The following is a 26,266-nucleotide window of genomic DNA, read 5'->3' as shown; positions in this document are numbered from 1 at the left end:
CTGTTAAAAGAACTGTTTTCCAACAGTTTTATGAGCCTCAGTGGCCCTGTGCACCAGTGGGAATTTGGCACTGGCAGAGGCTTCTTGGGGGCCAGAGCGGGTGTGAGAGCTGTACTGAAAGAGGACTTACATGTGCTTCAGCAAGTGTTCCGTGCACTGCACCAGTACGATGCCATCAAAAGGGGAATGTTCACACACGGTACCACAGACTCCATCTCTTCCAACCACAAACTATGCAAAGGAAAGAACAAGTGTGAGGTATACAAGGAATAATTACGGGGAGTAAGTTACCCATGATGGCAACCTAACAGAAGATGTCATTCACCTGGGGTTTTCTTATAGACCATACCAGGAATGTCCTTGTCCTACAGAATGGTGGGTGGCTCACAGACTGATTGTAGGAGACTCTCTTGTCTTGTAATTGGCATTGCATTGGGTCCCTTTCATGCTGCTATTTTGGACTGAGCACTGTGAGAATGTAAATTTTAGCAGTTTCCTCTGGAGCCTGGAAATTGGATTTAGCATCTGCCTTATGGTAAAGAAAATCCATCACTAGAAAGACAGACCAGGGTTCTCCTTCCACATTTCAGAGCAGTGCAACTTATGTATCTGGAAAGTTGATTAGGATCATATTTTATTACATATATCAAATGAGCAAGCTCATCTTTATTTGATAGGTTTCTCATAGCTTGCTTTACTGTCCTGCTTCCTCTTTAACTTTTTTTTGGTCGTATTTTCTTCATTTTCCTTTTAGTTGTCTTCATTCCTGAGTTTGTTGCACGCAGGTGGTATAACTGGTGACACCTAACCTGCTGCACTCTAGTTCTGTGCTTACTCCCATACAGTTGATTACTTCTGCATCTCAAACAAAAGCAGATGTCTAGGACTAAACTGCATCTTATCTCACACCTTTCCAGCCTTTTTTTCTGAACTTTTTTGCCCCACATCTTTTGAAATGTCTTTGGCTGGACTTCTCCCACTCAGCCTACTCAGTGCATTAGTATTGCACGCACACATCCTGCCTCCCTGGTTCCTAAAAGGTTTTCACAGAGTGCGTGTGTGATGCAGAAAGTTTAACTGGATGTTTTCTGATACCTTACTGCAAAGTTGAAGAAGAATATGGAGAAAAAGAACAAGTCCTGCTGTGACAATGGCTTCCTACAAAATCTGTGTTTGCGTGAAAGAAAATGGGATCTTCTTCTACTAAGAGTTTTTCTTCGCCTTTGAACTACTTCTGGCCTGAATGCATGCACACAAGCTCTCCCCTATACTATCTGAATTGATTTGCTTTCTTCTGCTTACTTTCTGATAGGAAACAAAGCAAAAATCTTGTTTATTCTCATCTTTTTGAAACACTGCAAGTAGTGATCCTGCAAATAGCGGAGGATTCTAAGTAAAGACAAATGATTTGTTCTTGAAAAACACAGCCCTGGAGTCTGCTAATAACACCATTTGCAATGGCTTAAATCAGGAATGACTAATAAAATGTCTTTGTTCTGGGGCAAGTCAGTGCACGTAAAATTAGCTTAGTGGTTTATCTTCACGTTGCTTTTCTTAGAAATGGCAAGAGCAGCAAGCACTATGCAGGAGATGTATCAGCCAGGGGGGGTTTAAATTTTTCATAAGGTGTCAACGTTGTTGACAGTTGGAGATTAATACATCACTTCAGCTTGTGTGTATTGCAAAATGGCAAAATTACAGTGCGACACTTTCAAATCTGACAATCAAAATCTGATTGGGAAAAAGGCCAGAGAAACCAATGCTTCCAGGAAAGTCTCAACAAGAATGCCATTAAATGAGTAAACAGTCTGTTAAGTGAGAACTTAATCTAGCATGGGTTTAAGTTAGTATTATAATCACTAGTATTTCTAGGGTGTCAGAAAAATGTGTGAGAAAACAGAGAAACCATTGTGCTTTTCTTTGCCGTTCTAGGATGCTATTCCAACAGTTCTTTTTTCATTTGATTGAGTATAATCAAACGCATCCTGGTTTGTTTGTTTGTTTTCAAATCAGATGTCTACCTACCCGCATGTCTGTGTGTCTGTCTGCCTCCTCCAGTGTAAAGGGCAACTTCAGGGAAGGTGAAAGCATACCTATGTTGGAAAAGCCCCCTTCCCCCGCTACCAGCAAGGAACCATGCTGCTCACACCAACCCTTATCTGATGCAGACACCACCTGCCCCTCTTTCTCCCACTTGATTCTAAGTGGTCCCTACCACAAGGCCAACTGGAGACCTTTGCCACATGCGAATAGCAGCACAGTACTATAAGGTTTTTACCTGCATAGGTTTGTCATACCAGCGGTTGGCCCCGTTTTTATGGTAGCCTCCCCCATGCAGCAGCTGCAAGGCCATGTTTGTATCATTGAGTTCCACCCCGCTTGGGCTGTCCAGGCACACCAGGCATATGCATCGTTCGATCATGTCAAGAGAGTCGCGGTTAGTGGAGTCTGGGGATGAAAGAGGGAAACGTTCACGTCCTCTTACCTGTAGTGCAGGGCTGGCTGAGGAACCCTGCTGCTGTGGAGGGCATTGAGGATCTGACTCTGCAATGAATGGGTGTCTGCAGCGCGCTTCCGCTGGCAGAATGTCTCCGTGCAAGGAAACGTTGCACTGAGGCATTCAGTCATGTGTTATCTTTTGCAATATCTCTGTGTATCTTTCATACGATTCAATAATTCCCACTTCCTTTTTCTGCCTTTCATTTCCTGAAGTAATTATATTACAAAATAGATCTATTTCACTCTTAAAACCAGAAATGCTTGCTTATTTTATATATAATGGTTAAAGAGAGGACAGGTGGAACTGGCTCTCTTTCTCTGCTTCTTTTCCCTATCCTGTCAATCTTCCTTGCACAGCTGGACTACAAAGGCTATTTTTACATTGTCCTCAGTGCTTTCCTCTTTACTTATGGTTTATTTGTGTGTGATTTTTTTTTTTCAGTTTCTTTAACTCAGAAATATTATGGAGGTAAAGGTTTGTCTGTTTCCAAGGGCTGGTTTGAGGTACAGGAAATCTTTAGTTGTGAGCACTTAATACAGCTCTGCAAGGATAAAAGCTTGGAGCCTATAATAAGAATTTGTTCTATTCAAAAAAATAACATAATTAATTGCTTTTAAATAGTTGTTTGGAAGATAAAAGGAAAAAGAGCTTTCAGACATAAAATTCTTCTAACAGATCACCTTTTATGTGCTGGTTTTGCTAGATTTAGTGAAAATGTCTTTGTTTCAGAATGTTCTTAACTAAAACAGGAATTCAGATTGATCAAAACTGCTTGCAAGTCTGTGTTAATTTCAACAAATGTGTGGAGATGATTTTAGCTGAATGGAAAAAATATTTAATAGTAAACAATTCTGATTTGATTTGAAATATGAGGTCATTTAAAAGCATGCACGTTTTTAATGCTTGCAAATACCATAAGTACTTGATCCTCTGAAAGAACAACGTTTTTCAAAGTAAGAAATAAATGTACCTTCCCCAAATGAGTAACAGAGTTCAGTGAGGAGCTAGAAAAAAATGAGATGCTTGCTTGTTATCATTGAGGTTCATTCTCCGGATGCTGTGTAGTAAAAAAAAGAGTGCAAATGTGCAAGAAATGGAAAAGGTGTCAAGAGAAAGACAGGCAAGAGATAGCAGTGGCTGAAAAAAGAAAGACGGGGAGCTGTGGCCTCTTGCAGGTTATGGCAAGGTCCTCTGTCTTGCTGTCTGGCAGCTCCTGCGAGGGAGTGTTGGCAGCTGTGTGCCAGAGTGCCAGAGGTGGCCAGCCTGGCTTCCTGCGGGCTGCACGGCGAGCTGGCAGAGCGCACGGTGTGCTGTCTTCCCTCGCCCACAGAAGCAGAGTCCTTGGGAAGGCACCTGCATTCCTGCCAGCTTGTACAAAGACTTGAGCCAGAAGTTTGTAACTGATGAAGCTTGCAGAAGGGTTGAGCTTTCTGCCAGTGATCTGTGCTGCCCTACAACGTGTGAAACACTGATGTCCCTATGAATTATCTTCAAAAGCATTCAGAAGCTTTATAAGGGAGAAAGTGTGTCCCTGTTCTCTTGGCTGTAAAGCTCTTCTAGTATCAGATACTTGCAGGGCTGACTGTAATTGTGGCGTTTATTCCATCGATGGTCGGGGTACATCAACACAAAGGCTGAAAAGATTCTTATGAAAGGAAGTTGCCCCATACACATCAGCTTCTGGTACTTGCAGACAAGCACCTTCAAGGAAAAGCTGCTTGGATAGTGATTTACAAACTGCTCACAGCTTGCTCAGCGTTCTGCTTTATGTTGTCTGATAGGTTTATATATATTTCATTGTGGCTGCTGCCCACACGTCTTTGACAGATATGAAGCCCTTATTCTGACATGTGGCTTCAGGGTATCTAGAGTCTCGGTATTAGAGTGAATAAAATTAAGCTCTGCTAGAAATAGAAAAGCAGGGGGAAGACGCCCTTGCAGAAAGCAATAGACATGTCCAGAGAGCTGATTGAACAGTGAAAAAATTATCATGTAAAGCAGGCAATGAACTGCAGAAGAACTCATGAACCATGACTTGGAATGGAAAATAAATATTTCCAGAAAGAGATGAAACAGAGAAGTGCGAGAACAAGCCTAACGCCCTGCAGAAGGCTTCTTGTCTATCCTTTCAAATGCACACAGTTGAATTGGCCTGTCAGCTTTTGGTTAGTTGGGGTTTTTGTTTTAAAGAGGAAAATATGAGAAGATAGTTCCTAATCAAATTCAGATATAGCATGCATGGTACAGCAGCCCCCACAGCAGTAAGTATTCACTACTTGTACTTAGGAGGGTGAGCTGTTTCTGCAACCTGAATGCAGTGAATACACTGAGTGTTTATAAATCGGTTATGGCTGGGTTTATTACAATTTCCTTGGAATTTTATTACCTAGAAGACCAGTCCACTACTTGTAGATCTATGGGGACCCATGTATATATCTCCTTCCTAACTTTGTGCAGGGTGCTGCATAGCATCCTCTCCGTGCCCAGTACAGGACAGTTGTGGAGCGTCACCTTCCACCTCACTCTGCTTCACTAGAGGCTTTTATCTTTCTCTGTTAGTTATTGTTGCATGAACAATTTCATTGCAGATGAGAAAGAAAAAAAAGAGTTGTTAATAATCGAGTATCCATGAGTAAGAGCAATGTACTATATTATATTGAGGAGCTGTGCTAATATGAGTGGTCTAGGATGGGATTCCTGCTTAGAATTGAGGAGTCTGCTATGATACTTGCTCGTGCAGAATCTTCTTTTTTTCAGCTGCGTAACCGAGTTGGCTTGCTTCCCTATTAAAACAAATATTTTGGCAAATGCTAGACAATTAACCCCCACTATAGAGATGGTTCTGCTAGTTTTAGTTTATTTGCCTTCTTTTCTTTAGGATGACTTAGGTCTACGAGATGATTTTGCTGCAGGTTTCAAGGTATCCACTGTTCTACTTAAAAAGGATGGCATGAAGAGAAATTATTAGCTGTTTATCTCAGTTTTCATTAAAAGAAAGAATCCTTTTGTCTCCTGCTTTAAAAAGAAAAGATGAGGAGGGAAAAGGGAAGCCTGAAAATGAAACTGGTACCATGCAGTAATGGCCAGGACTCTGTGCATGCATGTGTGTTTTTATATAGATAAAGTTATTATAAACACAGATAAACTTGAATAAACATCTTCCTCGGGATGATAAACAGAGATTGAGACAAGCAGCAACTCTTGTATATTCCAAGGCATTGGTAAGGCAGCAATATTTTCTGTAGCATTGCTGAACTGTGGATAAAGAGATGAGTTAACATTTTTTCAGGAGGGAAAAATGAGTACTTAAGCCGCCTAAAATGGCAAAAAGAGGGTGTTTACATCACCTAGCTTCAGGATAAACTACATATGGTGTGAAAGGATAGAGGTGGTTAAGCCCATCCTTTATTTTCAGCTGTTTTGGGCATTGAGTCCAAAGTCCAAGAGCACTAAATGCTACCTGTTGTTGTAAGAGAGTGAGAGAACTACCCCAGATAAAAATTGTTGTCAGCTTTTCTAGACAGTTACTTAAGACTTAGATGAGTCAGCCCTGGTACTTTCTATTTTTCTCCACTGACTGGAGAGGACTCACAGCTAGTTTCCATAGGTATGAGACTTGTAGATGCCTTTGTTAGATGAGATGAAAAATGTCTAACAGTTGCCAAAAGCTAAGAGGATAGATTCCTATTGATATAAAATGGATGTGAAGAAAGAGACAAATCATAAAGACTGATGAAATGCAATTTGCATGATACAAAACAGAGAATGGAGGGGTGTAGCAGTTAAACATACACAGCCAAGGGCCCAAACTGTATCAGCTGCTTCCCTGGTTACACCCGTCTGAATGCTGACAGGTATTGAGTTTCCTCCTGCTAGAAAAGTTCAGCAGTGAGGTTGCACATTTAGTCCTATATTTACTATAATGTTCACTCCCAGCAAAGGAAAGGCAATGATGGTGAGAAGGAAGAGGAGGAAGATGATAAAGAAGAGAAAGCTGGGATTGCTGCTGCTGACCTTTCATAAGGATCGTCCTGGCCTCTGCCCACTCTGTTCTTCCATCTGTTGTCAGCAGGCCAATTGGAGGCAGCATTTCCTCTTCATTCTCTGCCATTTTGGCTATCTTTCGTAACTGAGTGAAAAGATCTCCCTCACTGAGACGACGGAAATTAATGACAACATCCAAAACAAAAAACTGCAAAAGAATTAGAGAAGTCAGCAGAACAGTCACAGGTGGGTTGGACCCTTCTTTGTCCAACAGTTCACTTTCACTTGGGTAGGTGTTGAGATGTTGAAGTCCTGCCTGGAGAGCCAGGTCTGCAGGCAACAGAGCACAAAACCACTGGGGACTGACCCAGGCCTCACCCCTCCTGTGTTTCTACACCAGTGCAATGCCAGTTGCTATACAGGACTTATACTATGTGTTTGGCTCAAATAAAACACGCTACTTGAATAAGCTTAAAAACCCCTGAAGAAATAAAATAAAGAAGTATGTAAATAATTTCTACGGTATTATTTGTTTAAAAATACTCTAGAGAGCCTAGAGAACTTCTCACTGAGGTAATGAACAGGACTTCCTGCCAGACCGCTGGCATCGTAGAATTGTAGAATCATTTGGTTGGAAAAGACTTTTGAGATCATAGAATTCAACCATTCCTCCCACTACTAAACCATATCCCTGAGCACCTCGTCTACCCAGCTTTTAAATAACTCCAGGGATGCTGACTCCACCACTTCCCTGGGCAGACTATTCCAGTGCCTGAGAAAGCCTTCAGTGAAGATTTTTTTCCTGATATCTAATCTGAACCTCTCATGGTGCAACTTGAGGCCAAGAGAGCCTGCAGGCACAGCTCCAACACTACAAATAGTCAAGCTGGGCTATAAGGAGTTCTGCCCAGCCAATATATTCTACTGCTTGTTGGCATCTATTGGCTGGGGCAGATTCACTCTAAGGCTTTGGTATTTCTGCCCATTGCTGTGCTATGTCTTCAGGCACAGCTCAGGCCGCTCTGCATGGAATGGTGGTGCACGTACCATGCGTTGTGTACCAATACTTGACTGTCAAGAGAAGAGCATTTCCAGCAAATGCACTCTAAGAAGATATTTTTTTTTTCTCTGTGGTTTCACCTCTGTTTAATAAACATTTTTGTTTGAATGAGAAAGTAAATGAATTCTGCCACTTTCCTCCTTTCTGCATCACTGTACTTGGAACATAATGTGGTTTAAGGACAAAAATGCTGCAGAAGCATCTTTCGGAAATATTGACAGTGAATGCTTGATAAGAAATGAGCTCATACGTAGCACACTAATTGTGTTTCTGAACAGCGATTAGATTAGCCTCTTCTTGAACGAATTTAAGCAAACTAAGAAATATAGAAAGGGATAAAAAAAGAACACCCATTTACCTGGTTGTTACAAGCAACAATGATGTGCTCTGGTTCGGGCATTACGCTGCTTTTCTGCGCCACAAGGGTATCTTTGGTATGTCCTGGAAGGCGATAGGAAGAAAAGAGTCCATAGTATTGCTTCATACAGAGAGGATGACCAGACAGCTGTCCACGAGCAAAATCAACAGGTAAAGCATGGCTGGAGAGAGAGAAGGAAAAAACGAAGCCAGAGGAAGAGAGGGGAGAGAGAGACAGAAAGGAAAAGAAATCTAATCTGTCCTTTGTTCTGTTACAATTAGATCAGGTATAACACAAATTGAATAATAAAACGAGATTACAGTATAAGGGAAATAAATGAATTCCCATACCGAAGTTAAATACATCTTTCCTGGCAGCTTCATGCATATTCATTAAGCAATTGCATTATCATCTAGTGGAAATGGAAGGAATAGCAGGTCACAAGCAGCTTTGCAATGTGTGTGGGAAGCCTATCTCGATGGGACCACAGAAACTTGCCAGGACAGAAGGCAGCAGAAGAGCTGGAAACGACATAGCACCCTGAAAAAAATTACTGCTGGAATTCATTGGGAATTATAGTGGTCCTGTGCAGAGTGGTTAGAGGGCGTGTGAGAGGCCCTGCCTGATGAACAGGAACGACTGGGGCAATACAGAGGGTATTTCTGTTTTCCACACAACTTCACTTACGTGCTAATCCTTACTTAAACCTATGGGGGAATAAGTGCTGAAAACCTATTCCCTTTTTATTGGAAGGTGTGTGAAAACAACACCTCCTAAAAGGCTTCTTTAGTGGCCAGACAGAAAAAAAAGATGTTATCACAATTATCATTATGGATTGTAAAATATCCCACAGACACTGCAGCAGGAAATGATGGTGCTGTCGCTCGGGAGAGGCCGCAGAGACCGCAGGAGGAAGAAGATCTTGTGGCACAAAGGTTTTCCCTCAGCAAAAGAGGACTAAGCTTTCAGCCTGCCAGAGAGGGGCAGAGGCGAAGAGGCACACAAGGAGAGTTACCACCGTACAGTTGATACGGGGTATCATTTTATACTAGCTTATCTCATTTAACTGTCTCTTCAGAACTGTTGCAGTTCTAAACCAGGCACATTCACTTTAATTCCTGGCTCTCAAACGCTCTGTATCACTTATTTCCACGTACAAGTGCTTACATTTTATTTTTGTTCCTCATCAGCAAAACAGGGTTATTAGCATTCTCCTTCTCCAACATTTACACAATACATAAATCCTCTTACATTTAAAAGAGTTTTAAAGAGCATCAGTGATGATCAAAAATAGTGGAATACTATGCTAGATTTAGATAGAATAATATGTAATTACAGCAGCTAAGAGAGGGGTTATTAACTGACTGAAGGCTTCAGAAAATCTTGTACTGCTTCAGGAGGTGTCTGTGTAACATCTGATAACTCTTTTATGTGAGCAAGTTAGGCTTTGCTTGAAATATTTAGTCCTGACAACTGCATGAAACACCTGCGCAGTTAAAACTAAATGCCTGGGTTGGGCTGGAATACCTGATGATCCAAAGGAAGCTAGCAGTACACTCGTTGGTAGAAGTCCTTAAACAGCAACGAGGAACTGAATAGGTTACAGTTATTGTATCCTCATAATTATGAAGGGGGGATGATGAGCAAACAGTAATAACTATCATGAGGGCACAGTAGCGAAGATTTAAATGTTTATTGATTTAAGGCAAGCAAATTGGATCACAGGAGTCTTTGGATCTAGAGTAGTGAGGTCAAACTAATAAGAATTTACATTATCGTTTGTTTGGGAAATGTGGTTTCTTTATCTCATCTCAGATGCAGTCATATAAAGATGCATCAAACTACATTAGTGTGCAATAAAACTTCACAGCATGCCAATGCTGGTGTATGCAGTGGCATGGCATATCTTGGACAAAAGCACACGTTCTTAAATAAGTACCTGTTCTATACTTTCCAAGTAGCCATCAGACTTTTGAAGTGAAAAATTAAGCAGCCTCTTCCTCTTTCCTTTATCTAATTCATAGATGATAGGGACTTTCTTGTTTGAATGTGGACTTTGCCTTCCTCATCCAAATAGGCATTGGTTAAAGCACATCATGTAGGCCTTTTGCGTTTCCAGAAAGGAAAACGATTCCTTCCATAACGTGGCACAGTGTCCGTTGTGCTTGGCTGTCCACTGTCTCTATTCTTCAGGGAGCAGTAGTTTCAGCAGCAAATACAGAACATAGTATGTGAGGCTAAGAAGTGCTGCGTAAAATGCTTTTATGAGCTACCTTATTCATGACTTAAAGATTTCCCTTGTGTTTACACACAGAAAGTAACAATAGCGTAAGTAACTACATGTTTTCACTAGTCACTGAACCAGAGCCTGTGTGTGTCCTTTGGGCTGCTCGGTGCGTGCTAGAGTAATGACTAACAGGCATCAAAAAGGATCCTCTTCCCTTGCCTGTTAGACTGCAGTAATAAAGCAGAAGACATAAAAATTGCCGAAGTGTTTGCCCCAAAGCGTGCTGAAGCCCCAGTCCTTCCAAACAGTGAAGAGGTGCAATGCAGCCTGATTTTGGGCATGTTAGAATGAATCAGAAGCTCTGTGGATACTCAGGCAGTTGCTCTCCTTCCAAGCTACTTACATGTCCAGTAGAGCTTTATAGTCTTGCACTCCTGAAATGAGATTGGCAGCAAACCTGCAAGTAGCAGATAGAAGTAACATCAGTCTTTTGTGATTTGGCAACACTGGGCTGTTTCTGAGAGACAGAAGAGAGCCCGAATGATTGATGACACAGCGTAAGAGAGGGAATCTGGCTTGGCCAGAAGAGCCCTTGCACCCCCACCCAAAACCTAAATTAATTCATGTCAGGAGAAATATGAAATCCTGGAGATGGTCCCTTCAAATGGTTAAAGCAACTATCACAGCAGGAAGCCTGAAAGCATTTATTTAGAGAACGGGAGCAGAGGTTGAATATTTAATAGAATCCTTAACATGGGTTTCAATATCAATACTCATAAGCTGTCCAATTTCTCAGAGTACTTCCTGTCCTAAGCAGATATTCTCTCTGCAGAACTGCAGACAGGTGTATTGTTCTCTGACACTGCCCATTTGCATGGAATGAATGGGAGGCTCTGAGGAAAATATTTCCTTGTTAAAGCATGTGCATCAGGAAATCCAAAGGGGAGGATTTTCGGAAAATGCATGCACTATAAATTTAGTCAGTAATGAATGGAAGTGTTTATGTTTAGCGTAAAAAGATACATTGGCTGTCTATACAAAATGTTAAAATATCACAAGTTGGCTTCAAGGTTTGGTCTGGTTTATAATAGCGTAAATTCACACACAGTTAATTCTTTCAATAATTATTGTAATTGCCCACAAAAGCCCAAAGGAGGAAGGTCGGTTGAGGTCTGGGAAGGATGGACCCGAAGGAAGCAGTGTTCTTGGGGAGGAATGATTTCTGAATTCTTATTCTTAGATCCTCTGTGTTTCTGGTGCCCTTTTGGGCACCTGAGAGAGACAATTTAATGCCAGCGTGGCCTTTTCAGTTTGTAGGGTGGCTATGAGTCATCATGATGGCGTAGTAAAAATTGTTTTCCTTTAAACAACGGGTCAGAGATTAGTATTTCTTTTTTTTAGTGGAAAAATGGTTTACTTTAATTACATGATGAAAAGATTTGCAAATATTCTTTTACAAAATTATAAATCCCATGGCATTTTTTTCCATGCAATAAATATAACTGTAATGACACTTTTATTTCTGAATATCAGCCAGAGTAATTCCAGAAACACTGCCCTCAGTCAGCGAGCCTAGTAGGAAACCATTTAATGGTTACAGCCTTTGTTTTTTAATGCAAGTTGATTGTCTTTTTTGTAAAAGCAGTATATTTAAAATATCCTTTCATTTAGCAAAAGCTGCAAAGTCGTAGTACATTACCTCAGCTGGTCATTTACATCCTTGAAATACTGACGAGCAAAGATAATTGCTGGGCTGGAATTGACTGGAAGAGCTAGCCGGTTGTTGAGGTACATGTCATCCAGCCAGTAGTTAAACACCTAGGGGAAGGGGACATGAAATCTTAAAGCAAAGAACAGCAAGTGGAAAGGCAGTCTGGGGGTGAGGGGAGAGTGGTGCTCCTGGAGTCAGGCATGGATTAATGGAGCTGCTGAGCATTTCCAGTCTGGGACTCGTGACCTCAGCTCAGCTGAAATCAGCCGCAATTCCATAATCCTGTTTTTCAATCAATGGCCATTTACGGTGTGTTCCATTAAGAAGTAAATAAGCTCCATATTGTGGTGGTTTGAGTATTTTGTTGTTTGCTTCCCTCTACGACAAAAAGATGTTTGAGTATTACTTGGTAACTGCTGACTCTTGGCCAGGGATTGGGATATATTTAAGAGGCAGGCGGAATTTCACTAGCATGGCTTCCCTCAGGGGGCTTCAGATATTTGTCAGTGATGCCAAGATGCTCTGTAGTTGGCCATTAGATGCTGTCCTGTAGCAAGTCAGAGTGTGAAAAGAATTTCCCAAGCCTAATGGTTCGATCCTGCAGATACTGGCATGTGGATAGGGCCCCTGGAGCATCCCCTCTGTGTCCACTGACACAAATGCAGATTGCTGATGCTTGACCCAGACGGACACATGTATTAAATTTTATTTTTATTAAAAACGCAGATGTACGACTATCACATTCCTTTATGTCTGAGGAGATTTTGAAGAACCATTATTTAGAAAAAGAGAGGCTTTCATAAAAGGATCAAATGGTCTTTCTGAGTTTAGCAGGCCTGCTTTGCATACAGTAACTATAAACAGCAATGGAATTATGCAAAAATAATTATGAATGCATGCATCAGTTGAAAAATTTTTCCTCTGAGATCTTTCATTGCTGTTAGAACAGATGCTTCCCCCATGGTCTCTGGAGTCTTCAGGAGAACAGGCTAAAGCTGTACTCCTGGCAAGTTAAATTCCAAATAAAAACATTTCTAGTTTCTCTTAAAAATCAAATATTTAATTTTAATAACCAGTATTTAAAGTTGAGACGCTTCAGAAAACACTTATACATCCTTCCTCTGAAATTTTTGTGTTGTAAATGGTTAAATGAACAGTTGTCTCCTAGAATGCTGTTTAGGTGATTGTTAATTAAGGTATGAAAATCATGAAATTCTATGACCAGAATGAGATTAAGTGGCATCAGTAATTCAGAAATTAAGCACTGCTTTTGAAATAAAAGCAGTGCCAGTAGTCTAGCCTTTTTTTCTGACTACAGCAGCAATTTGATGGAGTTGTCTTGCACACAACTGAAAAGTTAAGAGAGAAACACACTTCACTGACATTAGCAGTAAGCCTGCTGGATTTCGCTGGATCCATGAAACAATTCAGTGTTTCTCTTCCTTGCTGGGAAGGAAGAATTCCAATAAAATCAGTGTTTCTGGTTTTCAGGTTCCATATTCTAACATGGTTAATGGAGGCAGGATGAATTGTGACTTTGTGGAGTGATGAAATCTATTTTATCTACAGCTTATTTAATTTTGGGAAGCAGAAAGCTGGGCTTTTTTCTTTTTTTTTTTTTTTAAAGGCTGAGGTCTCGGCATGGTCTATGTGATATTTTTATATATATATTCATACATGTACGTATATATTTGGCAAAATAACTACTTCAGGGTAACTACAGTGGTGTGGTGTGACAATGAATGGCAAACAGTAGCTTAATCTTAGAAGGGTATTTCCTATCCTAAAATATGCCATTCTAGATTATTTGATTGTATCAAAGCTTTGGCTAGATGTGGACACAGGGTGCTTTTTATAGCCCTATCAGAAAGAATTTTTCATTTTAATAAAAACTCTGAATACTTTTAATAAAGTGAAAGGAAGAAATTGCATCCAAAAGAATCTGTTTGCGTTGACCCATTGAAAGAAAGCAGTGATCGCTTATAGAATGTCACAAAGGGTTTGTAAAGGAGCACCATCCAACACAGCAGTTATTATTCTTCTCGGCATTTTCTTACCCAGTTTGTTGTCTTCTCCCTTCTTTCCTCAAGGATTTGCTGCAAGGTTTCCCCCAGGCCTCCTGCAAGTCCAAACTGCTCCACAATGGCCTGGGTCTTTCTAAATTGCTCCTCTGGCACCAAGTGTTTCATGCACCGTAGGTACATGCGCAAGGTCTGTTGCAGTGGTGGGACTGGAAGTTTTGGCACTGCCTAATCATGAAAAAAGAAAGAGATTAACGAGTAATTCTACTTGTTCACAAACTGTTCTTTTTTATTTTTTTTTCTCATACTGATTAATATATTGAATCCCTTTTTCAATCCATTAATTCTGTTTTAGCAGCTGAGATGCCTATTACTGCAAATGTAATAGTCTGACTTCAGTGGAATTTCGTTAAGTCTTAAAGTGCCTGGATTTTAGGACATGGTTGCATGCAATACTGAAGCAGCAGTCCCTCTCTGGTAGCTCTACTTGTAAGTGTTTGGCTAATAAGAATTCCCACGGGTATGCCAGGAAACCATAAAACAGAATATTCCTTGGTAAAAATTCTAGAAATCCAAGGACAAACAAGCAAATGGGCACAATACAAGCATGCAGTCTGAGCTAGACTCTAGGAAAACTTAAAATACATCAAATTGTAATAAAATAATGCATTAAGAGAAGGTATTTCATTAGTAAAGAAGTGCATTTAGCTTGTGATTGGTAAAACTATGGGTTAACATTTAATACAACTCTTTATCCTATTTGGAGCAGAAAAACAATAGGATCTGTGAAGAAAATCTCATGCAGTACATGCAATGAAGCTTCCTCTGGTTTTTAGTGTAGAATTAACCAAATAAAGCATAACAAGTCATTTTAAAGCCAGAGGATTCATGGAGGCAGTGGGAGAATCAAGCAAGGAGGAGATCCATGAAAGATAGGAAACTGCAAGACGTGATGCTCTAAGCATGGCTCCTCAGGGAGGTTGACAGGTCTCCAGTTGATAAATGGTCATCTAAAACAGTTGTGCTCATCCATTAGTGATTACTGTAGACCAAAAACTTTTGGAGGGTTTATTTCTCTAATTTGATTTTTGCCTGTCCCCTAAAGCAGGCAAAGTTCAGGTTGTTTTACTAATTCTTGATGTAATAGACATTAATTTTCACTAGATTGCAGGACCATAGCGTGATTTTGGTTGGAAGAGAGATCTGGCAGTCCCCAGTCCCACCTGCTGCTCAGAGCAAGGCTGGCTGCAAGCTCCTCTGCTAGTGGATCCAGAGAGGAAGCAGGGGGGAAGGAGTGCTCTGACCAGGAGGCAGGGAGTGAGTCTCCTCTGAGCTCAAATACCAGCTCTGCCTTTTGACATTCATGAAAAAATCAGTGCTGCATTATGTTTCCCTATCTAGAAACAAGAAGATTTCAGATACTCATATGACACTCAAAAGTGTCATAGGATTACCTGTTATTAATGGAAATGCAAATCCAATTTAGCCTGTAATGCACCCTGGATCTCCAAAACAGAAGAATGGCAGTTCTACGGTTTCAGGTTATGTTTAGTGAAGGCATATCTCTCTGTCATTGATTTCTTGGTCAGTGGGAATAGATAAACACAAACAGTGTTTCTTTTCAATACCTGGGTTGGACCCTGTCTTTCTGAGTAAGGTTTACTGATACAGTTCATGATGCTGCTTAGAAAAAAAAGCTTTACACCCAAGGGGTTAACTACTTGTAGGCATACAGATGCATCATCTTTTAAACCAGCTTAATAATGAATCATACGTGATAGTTTGATAGTTCTGAACTATTAAGAAATAATTACATACCATCTCTGACTGTGTAGTAATGCATCTGCTGTTGTGTAATAATATTTCACCTACTGGATTTCTTCATAGGACGCTGGGAGAAAGAGTGTATTTGGATAAGCAAAGCATTAACATTAGATCAAAGTTCCTTGTAATAAACTGCTGCAGGATAACTAGTCCTCCCTGAAATGAAGAAATCAGCTCTGGAACAGAATTTGGTTTACAATCATTATAGTAATTTAGATTAATTTACAGCATTAAAAACTGTTAAGTCATCTATCTTCAACTTTTTTTTCTTTTTGTTTTCCCGGAAACTGTCACTCACCGTCTCATCTTTATTGCATGTATCTTTCTCTTTTGTCTGCATGTTTTTTTCTAGGACAGGCATTCCTGCATTTCTTTGGGTATCTGTTGTTGAGGAGAGAAATTGAAGCCACTTGGGGGCACTTATGGAGCCTCACGCCTCAGTTCTGGAAAAAGAAAAGATTTAAAGTCCAGTCAGTACCCATTATTTATAACCAAAATGTAAACGGGGAGTATTCCCTGTGCAAGCATACACAGAAGCTTCAGAATGCAAAACCAAAGAGGAATAAAAGTCCAACACTCAAAAGTAGCTGAACTGAGCCCTGTAGAGATTGCTCTGGCATTCAGTTTGTCTCTTTTCACTATAAATTTCTCTGTCCAGAACTATCTGATGCACATAAATGTTCCCTTCTCAGCATAGTTTATTTCATCACTCTAATTTACTTCGCAATGCGTTGTGCTGTGATCTGCACCCTTTGTATTACTGTTATATATTAGCTGGAGGAGAGAGGTGACTCTTCTTTGAATATACTTATGTTGACACAGGTAATAGTAGGGCTGCAGTTTTCTGTATAAGGATCTTATATATCCTACCTCTACCATTTTATATGAAAGCACCGCAGCCTTTAAATGTTTGTCATCGCACAGTTCCTTGGATACAGTTAGGGTCTGTCATCTCCACGTTAAAGATAGGGAAGCTGTGGAAAGGAGCTTGATGGAGATGTGCCTTTGCTGCCTGCAGGCTACAAGCTCACAGGGTGCCAGTGCTTTGGGGCACAGCTCTGGGCTGGAGGATCCCTGAGCCTGCCTAGGCTGGTGGGCTGGCTGTGAGAGGGCTGGGAGGGGTGGCATACACTGCATCTGAGATGCTTTGCACAGCAGTCATTGCGACTAGCATATACCTATCCAGAGAGATGGCTTAATCTGCCAAAAGTCATAGAAGTCATCTGTGACAGAGAAAATAATTCCACTTATGGCTCTCTGGTATTGCACTTATCCTGTTTTTCTGAGGATGCCTCTTATTCCTTTTCTGTATAAAAATAAGCTACATACATATTTCTTCTGCTTGACACCAAGCAGTCATCCTTCAATTGCAGTCATACAGCTAAAGCAAAGTAAGTTCTGTGTGTCCAGACAGATCTTGATGGATCACAGGTTTTTGGGTTCGCTTGCTTTGCCCTGTGAGTATGCAAAATATAGGAGTCACATGTGTTGATTAAGTAGAAAAGAGCAGCATATTTCCTTTCCGAAACTGTTGGGACTATACATTCAGGGTACTTCAACTATTTCTACAGTGGCTTTTAAGAACAATCTGGACAAAACCCTACAGCGTATGACAATGAGATGAAGAGTTTTGCTTTGTGATGAGCAGGGATGGCTGTGCATTATTCCTTTCCTGAGGAACTACCTTGGCTGTTCCAGCCTTGTGGCTTCAGCATGGCTCTGCTAATGTGTAGGTGGTGACTGGTACCTTGTGTTGGTCCTGTCCTCTCCCTGTCCTGCACCCGCTGCCAGTGGGACCATGTGCTGCGAAGTAGGTTGTATGAGGTTGAGAGGTGTCCCTGAGGCCATGCAAAGAGCCACTCCACAAACTTGTGTAGATCTGTCACCCCACAAATTCAACCCAGGTGAGAGATGATTTCCCTCATGGAAAGGCTACATCAACCCACCGCGCTGCTCTGCTCCCTCTCGTGTGCTACACGGTTCTCATCACTTAGCCGTGCACTCTACCCCTAGCAACACAGGTTCAAAGCACTTCAAACAATGGAGACATCCTGTAACTCCTGGAAGACTCTGGCTTGCCCAGTTGTTTGTGGGCAGCCCTCGGCTCCCCACTTGTGTTTACATGCAGAGCAGCCATTTTGTCTGCAAAAGGAAAAATCCTGCTGATTATTCTTCTCACGGGGACTTTTGTTCTTTCTTTCCTTTTTTTTTTTTTTTTTTTTGTCAAATTGCAATGTGGAGTCACACAGAGTCCACTGTGGCTCTGTGTCTGTGGGAAATGCTACTAATAACAGACTCGGATATGTGTAAAATTGGTGTGATGAAGAGTTTGGGGATGATAGCCTGAACTGTACTTTTCTCGGTCATGGGGATGAACCGAAGCTTTGTCTCTGGTTTGAGTGCTGCCAGCTTAACATCACACCCAATCCTATATCTGCTTAATAAAGGACAAGGGAACCGGCACAAGAGAAAATCCTGCAGAAATTCAAGGCGACTTCAAAGTTGCTCGCTCGGAAGGCTGTGAGGCGCATTGTCAAAGTTATTAGGCAGAAGAAAAAAAATAATCCTAGCTGTTTTTATTTACAGCTGGCTTAGCTGGAGGGACGGGGTGAGCGGCTTAGGGGAGCCAGGGGGCCTTCCCCACAGCTTCAAGTAGCAGCTCAAGCCCACAACAAAAGGCACTGATCTCTCTGTTAGCAGATAGCAGAGAAGGACTGAAATAAGAAATGGGCTGAAATAAGCCCATGTGCTTATACTCGAGTCCTCCACACAGTGTGTACTCGGGAGGCAGCTTGCAGAGTACAGTGTACAGAGTACATCGATTCATCCTCCCTCTCAGCACCGGCAGGACGATAAGCCTAAAGTTCTGGGGAATCTGTGCTCAAAGTTAAGAGGAGCGTACGCTCTGTTAGGAATACGTGCGAGCGCAGCCAGGAGCCGCCCTGCAGCCTCCTGCACCCCGACACCTCCCCACGCCTCAGCCCCGGGGCAGCCCGGTCCCTCCCGGGTTGCGGTCGGCAGCCCCGGGGCTGCCCCGTGCGCGGTGCCTCGGGGCCCGGCGATGGGAGCGCCCGCTCGCCCTCCCGCCAGCCGCGCCGCCGCCCGCCCCTACCTGCTCGCCGGGCGCTGTCCAAGGTACCGCCGCCGAGTCCCCTCTGCGCGGGGCCGTGCGGAGCGCGCCTCGTCCCCGCCGCCGCCTGGCTCCGCCCCGCCGGCACCGCCCGCCCCTCCCGCCCCGCTCCCTTCTGCCCCGCCGGGGGGCCGGGCTCGCCCCGTCCTGGCTCGGCCCCGCGTGGCACCGGTGCCAGCTCGCCCTGTGCTGGCTTGTCCCGCACGGCACCGGTGCCACCCGTCCCGTGCTGGCTTGTCCCGGGTAGTACCTATGCCTGTGTGTCCCGCATGACAGCGGTGCCACCTCGCCCTGCGCTGGCTTGTCCCGCAAGGCACCGGTGCCACCTGTCCCGTACTGGCTTGTCCCGGATAGTACCTATGCCGGTGTGTCCCGCAGGCACCGGTGCACTGTGTCCCGCATGACAGCGGTGCCAGCTCGCCCCGTGCCGGCGGGTCCCGGAGCCGGGCAGAGCCAGGCTCTCCCACGCCCTTCCCGCCGTCGGGGGCCGCCGGGCGGTTCCGGTGAGGAGCCCGCGTGGGTTCCAGCTCTCGGTGACTCCGCGGCCGAGGAGGGCGAGTGGCGCTGCCCGCAAGCGACCGGGAGGCGCCCGAGCTCTGCCGGAGCTGCCCCGGGGCTGGCGGTGGCCGCGGGGCGACGGGAGCCGGGGAGAGGGTGGGAGCGGGGTCCGCTGGTGCCGTTTGGCAGAGAGAGGGCGGTTTGCCGTCTAGGATAGCGGGGCTCGGCTCCTGCCGCTGCGCCCCCAGCTCCTCCTCCGGCCCCGCCGTGCCGCCCGGCGCTTGCCCGTTCGCCGCCGCGGTGCGACCCGCGCAGCCCGGCGGCACCGGGGAAAGGCTCCTCCACCCCAACCGGCTCCCCCGGGGAGGGTATAAGCCCTTCAACACTTGCTGTGGCCGTGTATAGAATTTCTTTCCCCCTCTTCAGATGATAAGTCATTTATTTTGTTTCCTAAAGGGCTGGGAGTTTAAGCAAACGATTTCATTTTATATCGAGATAAACTGACAGGGCGAAACAGGCGCTCTGGTTCTGCTGTGGTTCGATCGAAAGTTTCCACTTTTTACAAGGGTTTGAACGGAGCGCTTCACCCATCTTTTGTTTCCTTCAATCCCTATCTGCTACACCCAAGCGGGCACGTCGCAGCCGGGGCAGCATTTAGCATCCAGAAAGGCGTTTTCCAACAAAGCGTTTTCCCGTGCTGTGTCTCTAACTGCTGGTCATGTAATATTCCGAAACTGGAATTCACGACTGTGAGAATTAAAATTAAATTCACATGAGAATGCGAGGAGCTGTTTTTAGGCGATCGATGGTAAGTTTGCAGCGCGAGGCTGTTTGCTCGCACCCTATTAACATAAGTTTTAAAGAATAAATGAGAACATTTTGTAGCGGGGTTTTCTCCTCGGCAATTTCGATAACCGATGAGCTCTGTTTTATGAGGAATTGTTACCGTAGGGATTACACTGACCACAACCAGCTCCCTCCCTCGAGCAGCCCTCAACAATGAAACAAAGGCAATCGATCCCTTTCAATTCCGTTTATTCGGATCGTATTATTCGTGTAGTTTGGACTTCAACATAACACAGCATATTGCACTTACCGGAGAGCAGCACAAGAGAGAAAAAAATAAGTACAATACTTCAGTTTATTCCCAAAGAAGAATAAGACCTTGTGACAGTTGCTGTTCATCTTAAATATATGAAACCAACTGAAAATCTAAGTATCTGTACACAAGATTTACCAAGTCCCTGAATATGCCATTCAAAATTTTACACAGACTTTTTTTGCTTTTCTTATATATTTTACAGAGATATACAGTATGTCACACATGGTTTCAGCTTAAGAAAACTTTGCACAATTACACCCCAGCTATGAGGCTGGTTTTATTTGGTGGTGGTGGGTTTTTTGAAGGATCCCTCCCAAATCTATGCCAATTCAGATAATTTTCTTCAGGATTTCCACCCCCCCTACCTTTCCATTTCCCTCCCCTTCCCCCCCTTTCCAGAATGCTGAACGAAATACCGATTAAAAATAAGTCTAGAAGAAGAAAGCCATTACATCATGACAAAGGTTAAACTGTATATATTGCACGTCAGTACAGAAACATAATGCAATGATGCTTTCATCCCCCTTTCCCCCTTTCTCCCACATGCTCCTCCTTGCTCCTGGGGCTGGGCCTTGCTTGGGAACCTAACTGTACTCATAGTCCGAGGAGTCTTCCTCGGACACCCTTGTCAGGTCTCTGCGGTAGGAGTCCATGCCATTCTCCTCTGTCTCACCCACTGGCCGGTGGCTTTTGCCCGTGCCTTTGCGCTCCTCCATTTTGATGGTGTCGTAGAGTCCCTTAGGTCCTTCTTCGAGGAGGATGTTTCTCTCTGAGTGAGAGGGTTTCATCTGGCAGACATTTTTGAGGAAGAGAAGGACAGGGGCATAAAGCACGTTGGCGAGCCCCATGCCCAGGTTAAGCTGCGCAAAGCCCATGGTGTGCACAATCTGGCCGGCCACGATGGGCCCCAAGGCGTATGCCACACAGTAGGAGATGTCTGCGATGGCGTAGACGCTGCCGTAGACGGAGACGTGGCGCACATCCACCAGGAAGGCCAGAGTGGGCAGCAGGGCCGTGTCCACCAGGGCAATGCCGAAGCAGATGCCACACAGGGGAACGATGACCTGCCCGAAATTCCTGCAGGCTGGCACCAGGCAGGAGCTGGCGCCGATGATGGCCATACCCAGGGCCCCGTAAAACCACTGGAGGTGGGGGTATGCGGCGGCCAGCCGGACGGTGACGTAGACACCCAGCACGTGGGGGAAGAAGGCGGGCAGCCAGGTGAGACCCACCTCCCACTCGCTGGCCCCCATGGACTCCTTCATCCAGTTGGCGATGGTGGGCTCCAGGAAGGCCAGGGGGATGTTGCAGGTGGCCAACGCCCCGGCCACCACGGCAATGTACGGGTCGATCATGAGGCGGTGGATGGGGGTGCCAACAGGCATGTTGGCCCGTGCTCCGGTGGCCCAGGGCGGCGCCAGGGCCAGCAGCAAGAGCCCGTCGAGGAGGCAGACGCAGGCCAGCACCAGGAAGGGCACCCGCCGCCCCGCGAACTCGTAGAGGATGCCACCGAAGGGTGGGGCAGCCAAGCTGCCGAAGGAGATGCAGGCCAGCGCTATCCCCAACGCCCGACTCCTCGCCGGCTCCTCGGCGTAGCGGTCGGCGATGAGGGCAATGCCAGCCGTGTCGGCGAAGGCTGAGCCCAAGCCCTGCAAGCTGCGTGCCACGAAGAGCGTGGCGTAACTCTCGGCGAAGGCGAAGGTGGCCGTGCAGAGGAACATGACGGCCAACCCGGCCAGCAGCGGGGCCTCGTAGCCCACGCGGTCGATAAGGGTACCGCTGAGGGGGTTGACCAGCAGCTGCAGGATGGCTTTGGAGGCGAACAGCACCCCGATCTGCACGTCCTCGTTGCCCCCCGTGGCCGGCGGGTACCGCGCTGGAAGGATGCTCCGGTTGCCCCCGCCGCCGCTCTCGTTGCCCCCCGCGGGGGCGGCCGGTGGCGCCGCTCCCCTCCCGCCACGCATGGCCGCGATGTAGTCGGGGATGATGGGGACGATGACCATGTAGAGCATGTTGTCCAGCAGCAGCGCCACGCACACCACCCCCAGCAGCAGCCGCCGCTGCCGCCGCGCCTCCCCCATCGCGCAGCCCAGCACCCGCCGCCGTTCGCCCACCGCCTCCGACAGCCGCCACACGGCTGCCCGCGCCCCTCCCGCGGCCCCCTGCTCGGGCATCATCCCTGCCGCCTCCTCCTCCTCTTCCTCCTCTTCCTCCCCGCCGCCCGCATGGGGCACGGCGGGGGCGGCCCCGCCGCCTCCTCCTCCTCCTCCTCCCGAACCGCCGCTCACCTCCCCGCGGCCGCCGCCAGCCCGAGCCGCTGCGAGGCGGCTCCGAGGGGCCGGCTCTCCATCGCCACGCTAATAAACGCCCAGCACCGAAACCCCACCCGCCGCACCGACGGCCCAGTGTCCCCCCCGCGCCCGCCCTCGCGTCCCGCCCTCCGCCCGGCCCCGCGGGGGATGAGCTGCGCTGGTACAAGAACGGGGATAGTTTTGATTTAAGGTAAAGTGGAGTCAAGTTTCACCTAAGTAACTGTATTTTTTTGAAAGCTAGAATGTCCCTCTAATAGCATTTTTTTCTTATAGCGTGTTTTCTTTTAAACGGCGTTTACTGTTCATTCTTTGAAGATGATATCGTCTTGTGTGAAGTTTTTTCCAGGCAGTGTTACACTCTTCATTCTTTTGGAGATGATAACGCCTCGTGTTCACAGGATCTGTGCCCAACAGACGGGTCTCCTCTAATCACCTGTGTTTGCAGCCTTTCTCTATCTCCACTGCGAGGTCAGGCGGAGCTGGAGCCAACCCCACATCAGCAAGAGTTTTGACTATTGTGAAGTTCAGAATAACATTAAAATTAGTGCTCTTGGAAAGTAAGAGAACATGCATTTACGGTGTCCCGAGAGGGGGCGGCTCCTCCCCGGGGCGGGAGCGACCGGCAGCATCTCTCTCCGCCCCGACGGGGCTCCCTCTGTCCCGCGGGGCTGGCTGAGACGGGCAGCGCTCCCGGCCGCTCCGCGGTGCCTGTCGTTCCGTTACCGGCTTGGTTCCTGCGCGGTGCGAGCGGCAAAACCCCTCTCTGCCCCAGCGAAGAGCCACAAGGAACCTCTGCCCCTCAGCCGGGACCCCCTCTGCACCCGCCGCTGTGTTAACCCGACAGCTCCTCCACCCTGCGTGCATCCCTGCTGGGACAGAGCAGGGCGCCCGGGGGACCTCAGGATAACGGGGAATGGGGATGTGTGCCTCCCTCCCCGGAGAACTCCCTCCTCGGAGAACTCCCTCCTCGGAGCCCACTGATGCTGCATTGGAAAGCAGCGAGCGGCACAGTAACCACCTTCCTGCCTGCCTCTGTGCTGCCCTCAGACAAACACCACCGAAAGAGAATCATAGAATCAGAATCGTTTGGTTGGAAAAGACCTTTGAGATCATGGAGTCCAATCACACCTGTCCATTACTGAACCACATCCCTGAGCACCTTTTCTACCCATCTTTCAAACACCTCCAGGGATAGGATTTAATGAGGGAAATAATCGTCAAGTGTGGCAGTACTGCATGCTTCCAGCATTTTGATGCAGCTGGAAGCCCTGCGGAGCAAGGGGCCTTGCTTGGTGCAGAGGCTTTGGTATTAGGAAAACACTCCTTGGCATAAAGCAGAGGGTAAATATCATTTCTCCTGTAGCAGAAAAGACACGAGGGCTGATCCAAGGAGGATCTCTGCAGAAAGCCGTATGAAATAGGTGGATCTCTCAGCTGAGTGGCTCCTGAGTAGATGTGGAGTTTGGGCGCTTTCATTTGCTTGCACAGCTGGGCTTCAGCGGCTGAAAGGGAGATGATTTATCTGTCAGTTGCTGAATCTTGCTCTGTTGTAAGAAAACTGCCTAGATGGCCAGGAAGACTTTAAGATGGATCCCTGCATGGAGTGGCATACAGATCAATTGTGCCTACGCAGAAGTGGAGCCTTAATGCACACTTAAAATAAAAATGCCCCTAGACGTCGGTATTGCTGTTATTATGATTATTTGTTATTTGTTTACTACCCTGCTGTAAAACTGCAGAAATACACAACTGACAACAGCGACGAGGCTCTTGACCCGGGACTGGAAATAAGCTAGTATCCTAAAGGCTTCAAAAGACCATTTCGGAGTGTAGAAGGAGAGTGTCTGAGAGAATAGAAGAGTGGGAGGGTACTGAGCTGAAGGCCACAGCTGCTGCACTTGGCTGTGTGGTTCAGGCTGCTTGTCGCCTGCGAGACTGGGAAAGAAACCCCCAAGCACAGCAAACCTGGTCCTGCTCTGGTTCCTCAAACAGACCTGGTGTAGCAGCCTCAGAATATGAGTCTGTGAGGGACTGTGGGCACAGGAGGAGCAGATCCCAGGATTATAAGGGAACTGCTGAAGGATGCGTCTCCTGTTTGGGATGGATATCACGTTTGCAGTAAGTGGTAATGGGTTGGGGGCAGCTATGACTTTGGATCGTTGCTGTGCTGCAGTCAGGAGTATTGGAATCTTGGCTCTTGCTTGATGAGGCACTTTATTTGATTAAAGTTTCCCTTTTAATCAGAGATATGGCCATTTCCCGTCTCTAAAATGGAATCTGGCTCTGGGGGTCATGTCTGGATAATAAAGGGACTGGTTCTCTTGTCTCAGGGGAGCTGATATCGAATTTATTACCATCAAGGGAAAGTAGAATTATACTTGTAAAATGTTGCATAATAAATTTAGCCTTCTTAGTAAATCAAATCTGTGGATACCCTTATCTACAAGAGATGCGTCATCGCTACGTGAGCTTCTCTGACGAGACAGAACTAATGGGGAGAAAATGTACCTTCAAATGTGGTCAGAATTGATGGACCCACAGTAAATTAAAGCTAAAAAAAATGTCTCCCCGGTGTTTGGCTTAGGAACGTATAAAAATTATATTTGGGGAGGGACTTCAGGGAGAGATGAGATGACTTTTAAAATTTTGTACTTTTATCCCCAAACCCAGAAGACATGACACGCTGTTAGAGAGGAGGAATGTAGAGGAGGCGATGTACTTCATTTGTCCTCTGGTGCAGAACATGCACTTTTGGAAAGCCGCTGTTGCTGCCAAGGAGATGGAGATGATTTTAGGTCTGTGTAAGGAAGAGAGTAGAATGCATCAGGACTTCTTACCACTTTCTTTGTTCTAGAGGCTGTAGAAGAAGGAAAACGCAGGTCATGATAGCTATTTTGCCCTAGAGAGGAATTTGATTTTGAGTCGAAAAAAAGCCCAGCGTCCAGCAAGGGAAATACCTTTTAGGATGGTCAAGATTTCAGAAGCAACAGAAAATATATAACACGCCTACAGGCATATAAACCTGCACGTCTGATGATGAAAGCGGGGTTTAGTATGACAATGTGGTCACACTTGTAACACACACTTAAGTTTAATAAAAAAGATCTACCTACATTGGGAATTTTGGAAAGATGGGAAAGGTTTCTCTCCAAACATGAAAATAAATATCTAGGTAGTTAAACAGAAAAAAAAATGACTTGCATACAATCTGCACTGGTTTGTCATGCTGCGTGCTGAATTGATAGTCCTTGCTCTTTGGAATGACAGTTGTTTTTGATGCTGTGAGGGTGATTTTACAGAGAGAGAGAGAGAGAGAGAGAGAGAGAGAGAAGCAACAACTGCTGCGATGCACTCTGCTGTCAGGAATGGACTTACGTTAATCATGCATCCTTAGGAATCTTCATTCTGCAGGAGAGAAATTGTTTGATATGAGGACTCCAAACGTAATGAGTCAGAGAGTTAGGGTTCCTCAGGTCTGCAAAATATTAATTTTCTTAATAACCCAAGTATTCAGTGCCTGCAACAGAGAGCTTGTCCTC

At 45.4% G+C, this 26,266-nt stretch overlaps 2 protein-coding genes across 3 annotated transcripts in view; both read right to left on the bottom strand.

Annotated features, from left to right (window-relative positions):
- The window catches only part of CHAT (choline O-acetyltransferase), a 35,455-nt gene extending 16,556 nt beyond the window's left edge, over positions 1 to 18,899 (bottom strand). Inside the window, exons 1-10 of one of the 2 annotated variants that reach the window (XM_054072286.1) lie at positions 18,798 to 18,899; positions 16,937 to 17,140; positions 15,984 to 16,128; positions 13,898 to 14,089; positions 11,829 to 11,947; positions 10,533 to 10,586; positions 7,903 to 8,083; positions 6,515 to 6,692; positions 2,279 to 2,448; positions 131 to 231 (exon numbers count right to left, since the gene is read on the bottom strand). In XM_054072286.1, coding sequence (XP_053928261.1) covers positions 131 to 231; positions 2,279 to 2,448; positions 6,515 to 6,692; positions 7,903 to 8,083; positions 10,533 to 10,586; positions 11,829 to 11,947; positions 13,898 to 14,089; positions 15,984 to 16,046 — 1,058 coding nt within the window. In that variant the 5' untranslated portion in view covers positions 16,047 to 16,128; positions 16,937 to 17,140; positions 18,798 to 18,899. The remainder of the gene's footprint in view (positions 1 to 130; positions 232 to 2,278; positions 2,449 to 6,514; positions 6,693 to 7,902; positions 8,084 to 10,532; positions 10,587 to 11,828; positions 11,948 to 13,897; positions 14,090 to 15,983; positions 16,129 to 16,936; positions 17,141 to 18,797) is intronic. The other variant, XM_054072287.1, reaches the window with a different exon arrangement.
- A 1,438-nt stretch (positions 18,900 to 20,337) lies between these two features.
- SLC18A3 (solute carrier family 18 member A3) lies at positions 20,338 to 22,699 on the bottom strand. Its single transcript, XM_009567526.2, has one exon. It carries the CDS (start codon positions 22,590 to 22,592, stop codon positions 21,000 to 21,002), a length of 1,593 nt encoding a protein of 530 aa, XP_009565821.2. The 5' UTR covers positions 22,593 to 22,699; the 3' UTR covers positions 20,338 to 20,999.
- Positions 22,700 to 26,266: the final 3,567 nt, after the last annotated feature.

Source organism: Cuculus canorus, chromosome 7 (genome assembly GCF_017976375.1).
Source record: "Cuculus canorus isolate bCucCan1 chromosome 7, bCucCan1.pri, whole genome shotgun sequence".
NCBI classification, from domain to species: domain Eukaryota; kingdom Metazoa; phylum Chordata; class Aves; order Cuculiformes; family Cuculidae; genus Cuculus; species Cuculus canorus.
The sequence above is the reverse complement of the archived record's forward strand: the minus strand, read 5'-3'. Positions and strand labels throughout refer to the sequence as shown.